Below are 5004 nucleotides of genomic sequence, written 5' to 3'. Positions count from 1 at the left end.
TGTAGTGGCTAATCTTGAGGAAAGAGAGCAGGGGCTGGGCTTGGGGACATACAACTGTGGTGGTAGGTATGGTGTGGAACTATACCCTTATAATCTTGTAAACCATTATTAAGTCACTAATAAAATTTTAAAAATCAGTCTACAACTGAGACAATAGTAGAAATTAAACTTGTCCTTGAAATTAGTATGATGTGAAAATTGACTAACAACTAATTTTTATTAATCCAAATAATAAAAAGCCTCAGAAATTTTCCACCAGTGGATGAAGAAATTCACTTTAACATTTACAGTTCAAGACATTTAGAACTTAAGCCAGACAAACATTCACTAGAAACTGAAGTTTTTGATAAATGCATATGATTTTGCATTTTTATATACATACTGAGGCCATTTGGTATTGTTTCTTGTGTGAATACAGACAGTTTTATTTTCTGTCTTGGCTGAAATTGGAAAAATTCTTCATTTTATTGAATTAGCTTCCTAGACTATGATCTTTTCACATAAGTCTTCATGAAAATTAAAAGTAATATAATAAAAAGAAAAATAAATGAAAAGCCAAGTATGATGTAAAGCAGAGGCATTTTAAAATTTTGTTTATCTTTTTCAGGATCTGTTATTGGAGAAAACAAGGGTGGACCACTGTCAATACTGCCTCCATTACCTGGTAGCTGGCAGTTGGGTGGGTCCCATCCAAATTCGCAATGACAGTGATGTCTGTTGTTGCAAACTCCATTCATGTTACAGGACACAGATGAACAAGTATTGTTTAAACTTGACATAGGGACACACTTCTTTTCAATGCAGATATGCTCTTTCCCACACTCTGTACCATCTTTCACTTCACCAATATCAGGAAGAGTCATTCCAAAATGGTAGTCAGTGCCCCAGCAGGAGATACCATTGAACTGAGTCCAATGCACAGTACTATGATCTTCCAGATATGGAACTTTTGTTACATTATCACACTGAACTCTTCCACACATGGTATCTTGGTACTGGCATTTTGTATAATGATATCTCCCTAAGCCACAGTGACCAAAACGGTCACCTTGGATGTTCATTTCCATGTAGCATTTGTTATCTGCATTCTTGGCCCCACTGCCAAAAATTCTCCTGCACTGTTTATCACGACTATTGCATCTCTTCTCATAGCAGTAACCATTTGCACATGGAGTCCCATCCTGCACATACACATCTTCTGGACAATAAAAGGATGTCCCATTACACCATTCTGGGAGATCACATTCATTTTCAGGGACTCTGCACTTTACTCCTGATAGCACAATCTTGCAATCAATGCAACAGAGCCCAAAAGCACAGTCAGACCCAGGGGTCAGAGTGCAGTTTGACTGGCAACATGGATCTTTTTCACACAACTTGATGGAGCCACAGTCACACTCTTCTCCTTCTTCAATCAAACTGTTCCCACAGCGTGCATGCTTAAAAATATTTTCTTTGTGTGGTGGGATGCAAAGACAGGTTGCTTGCAAAACAAAATCCCAAAACATGGCATAACTGCAGTTGCTAAATCTAGTTGATGACCCCTTATTCGGAAACATTATACAACTTCTGTGGCCACAGGTGCACAACCCATCATCATGAGCCATGCCCAAATTGTGGCCTAGCTCATGTGACACAGTAAAAGCAAATTCCTGCAAGTTGTCATTAATGAAACTATCGACTCCACAGTTATAGTCAGCTTTACATACTGATCCTGTGAAGGCTATACCAAGAGAACTATTAAAGGTTTGGTTTACAAAAAGGTGTGTAACATCATGGGGCAAGCGGAAAGGCAGGTTATTTTGCTTCCACTGGCAAAATTGTTTCACAAGATCATCTATGCCTTGTATTGGGACAGGGTTTTGGCCAGTCCAAATCTCAATTCCAGTTAAAATAACCTCCACATCCAGTGATTTTAGAAAAAGACCTACTTCATTTATAACAATGCATACATCAGTGTACACATTTGAAGCATTGCTGTCACTATGAAGATACCGGTTGTGATCCACCACCACTGCCAGCTCTAAATACCGCCTGTGGGTCCACCAGCCTTCATACCCACTCTGCATCAAAGTGGAATTGTCACTCTCCAGAGACTTTAGTTGTCTTTCTATTTCTTCATCTGTCAAGCCACATCTCAAGGGAGGGGATGTATCCTCAGTGTCCATCCTATATACCAGGTGTTCAAATGTATCAGGATGATTTCGAGGTTTGATTTCATAAGCAATGTCATGTATCTGGAGCATTCCTCTAAAACCACCAAAACAGCTACTCAGGGCCACGAGGGACTCTGGGTCTCCCTCCACATATCCATGGTAGAAACAGTCACTCTGGACTAAGGGCTGGTCCTCAAGGAGAGCACCCTGGTCTGTGTAGGTGAACACTGGCATGTGTCTAGCTAGTAAGTTCTTGTTGACTTTCATGTGGATGATGTGTGTCTGGCCTCCAAAATGCAAACTGTAAGAGGTCCAGTCTGGGGGCCTCATGCCCTTCCCAGTACCTGATATCATCGAGAAAGTCGCCACTTCTGGGGAATCTTGAGGTTGAGAGTATACAAGTTGGCACTGCCATCCCCAATAGAACAGAAAGACACTCAGCCAGAGCACTATGGGTGGGCATTTCACATACACCAAGTTTTCAGCCACAGCCATTTTGAAGCTAGCATATGGAGCCATTGATGGCAGCAATAGAGGGCAGGGCAGGAAGCATCACTATTCTTTCTCTTCTGAATGAGCTGTGCGTAGTGCTGATCTTGAAAGGTTTGCCTTCTGACTGTGTCACACCTTCAGAACAGTAGTCCTAAATAGATAAGAAAGGGACGGAGATAGGGATGGGCTTAAAAATACACCAAGGTGAAGGTGATGCTACTTGAAAAATAGGATTGGTATGAATCACTATAGGGCATTGTATTTGTCTTGAGTTATGGATAAGCAGAGTAAGGCCTTGGGTATAATAGTGAATGGTCACAGGCTTAGTTTGACATTATGGAGCATTAATGTGGGGCTTTTTTGTATATGTTATATTTATTTTTTAATTGCTACCAGGATTATGGTACAATGCCAGTACTGTGAATTCATTGCTCCCCACAGCCATTCCCCCCCCCCCCTTTCTATTATACTTGTTAGCACTGAGAGAAACTGAAAGGGGAGGGAAGCTATGTAGAAAGAGAGTCAGAGAGACACCTGTAAACCTGCTTCACTGCTTGTAAAGCACCCTGCTATAGCTGGGGAGTGGGGGCTCAAACCCTGGTCCTTGAGCATGGTGATATGTCTATTTAACCAGGTGCATGATGATATGTCTATTTAACCCAACCCCATATTGTTCTTGAAATATAGAAATATGTGTGAATATTTACACTATTGATATAAAACAGAACTGAACATGTATTTATTGTAGCTATGACTTTTAACTTATAATCACTACTTTCCTAATATTAACCACAATTAAAAATAAACCGCAATTTTGATTCTCAATCAAATTGTACTCATAATGTATATAGGGAGAATGCAAAACTTTCTTTTGTTTTCTCTGTTTTTGAGCTCTCTCCATTTTATTTTATAGTGTACTTCTACCTTCATTAATTCAATGACGATCTGTTATAATAATCCTATAAAATGAATGACTTTATCTCAGTTTTGACCACTTCTGAACAATCAGTCTCTTCAGAAAAGTCATAGAATATGTTTAGAAGAAGACACAAAGGCAGAAAGACAAAAATTAGAAAATGAGTTTAATAAGTTTTCCTTAAAGATGAAATTGCACCTATTTATTTCAATCTCATTATGTTTATAGCTTCCTATTGTACACACTGCTTCTTTATTTTCTGAATGTGTAAATTTTGTGACCAATATGTAATATCTTGGACTAAAATCCTGTTTTTATTTTAAAAACAGTAGTTTAACAATTAAAGCCAAGAATAACTTCTCATACATATTTAAAAGGGCCTAGTACTTTTCTTTATTGTTGCAAGCAGTTACCAAAGTAAATATTTTATGAATAACATTATCTTTTAAAAATGTTATTTATTTATTTACTTATTTATATTTTATTGTTATATAGGGACAGAGAGAAAGTGAGAAGGGAAGAGGAGGTAGAGAGACAGAGAGACACCTGTAGTTCTGCATCACCACTTGTGAAGCTTTCCTCCTGCAGGGGGGAGCCAGGGACTTGAACCTGGGTCCTTGCAAACAATAATGTGTGTGCTTCACCAGGTTCACCACCACCTGGCCCGCAGAACATTATCTTTATCATTAAAGAGTACCCAAGTTTGTAGGGTACTTGAGAGAACTTTTCTAATACAAAATAAATGACTGATTGAGGTAATGTCAAGAGCCCACAAGGAGAAAGCAATATACTTAAGTGAAATCATTGAAGACAATACCTTTGAATTGACTAAAGCCCTAATATATTAATGCTCCCCCTTTATCAGCTTTAGTTTTTTTCCTGGTAGTGTCATCAAAACCTTTGAATCTACACCCTAATTATTATTTTTCTTTCACTCACACTAATCACTTAACACAATATTTTCAGACTATAATAACAACATAGTCAAAATATAGTTTATAACTCTTAGTCAATCCAAGCAAAGTAAGACACTGTGAGAGTGTAGATATTTCCAAGATCTGAAAAACTGAGAGTCACATATTTGGATTCATGGTGGTGATTTTCTTGCTTTCAGTTAAATTCATGAAAGACTTACCAGAATTGGAATTAATGATTCCCATGGTTTTTTTCTACTCATAACCTTATTGTAGTTGGTAAAACCAGATCTCTATGAACAAAGGACTTTATTTGAGATTACATGACAAAACAAGTGACAAAACCTTCCTTTAATCTCACATTTCATAATGTTCTATTCTTAATTGCTAAGCAACAAGATTCTTACAATTCTATAGAACATGGAAACTAGTGAAGGTACTCCTCACTCAAGTTTCACCTCTTCCACTATACTTGTTCTTTAATATGAATAAAATGACTATATTCTTTACTGATAAGTCATGTAAC

At 37.8% G+C, this 5004-nt stretch overlaps 1 protein-coding gene across 1 annotated transcript; it reads right to left on the bottom strand.

The window, feature by feature from the left end:
• Nucleotides 1-248: 248 nt before the first annotated feature.
• On the bottom strand, nucleotides 249-4783 carry LOC103127618 (disintegrin and metalloproteinase domain-containing protein 25-like). Its single transcript, XM_007538505.2, has 2 exons — nucleotides 4700-4783; nucleotides 249-2799 (listed from the first exon to the last, which is right to left on the bottom strand). The coding sequence occupies exon 2, from the start codon at nucleotides 2673-2675 to the stop codon at nucleotides 486-488; it is 2190 nt and encodes a 729-aa protein (XP_007538567.2). The 5' UTR covers nucleotides 2676-2799; nucleotides 4700-4783; the 3' UTR covers nucleotides 249-485.
• Between the last annotated feature and the right edge of the window lie 221 nt (nucleotides 4784-5004).

Source organism: Erinaceus europaeus, chromosome 2 (assembly GCF_950295315.1).
Source record: "Erinaceus europaeus chromosome 2, mEriEur2.1, whole genome shotgun sequence".
In the NCBI taxonomy this organism is placed as follows: domain Eukaryota; kingdom Metazoa; phylum Chordata; class Mammalia; order Eulipotyphla; family Erinaceidae; genus Erinaceus; species Erinaceus europaeus.
This window is presented reverse-complemented; position numbering and strand designations above follow the sequence as displayed.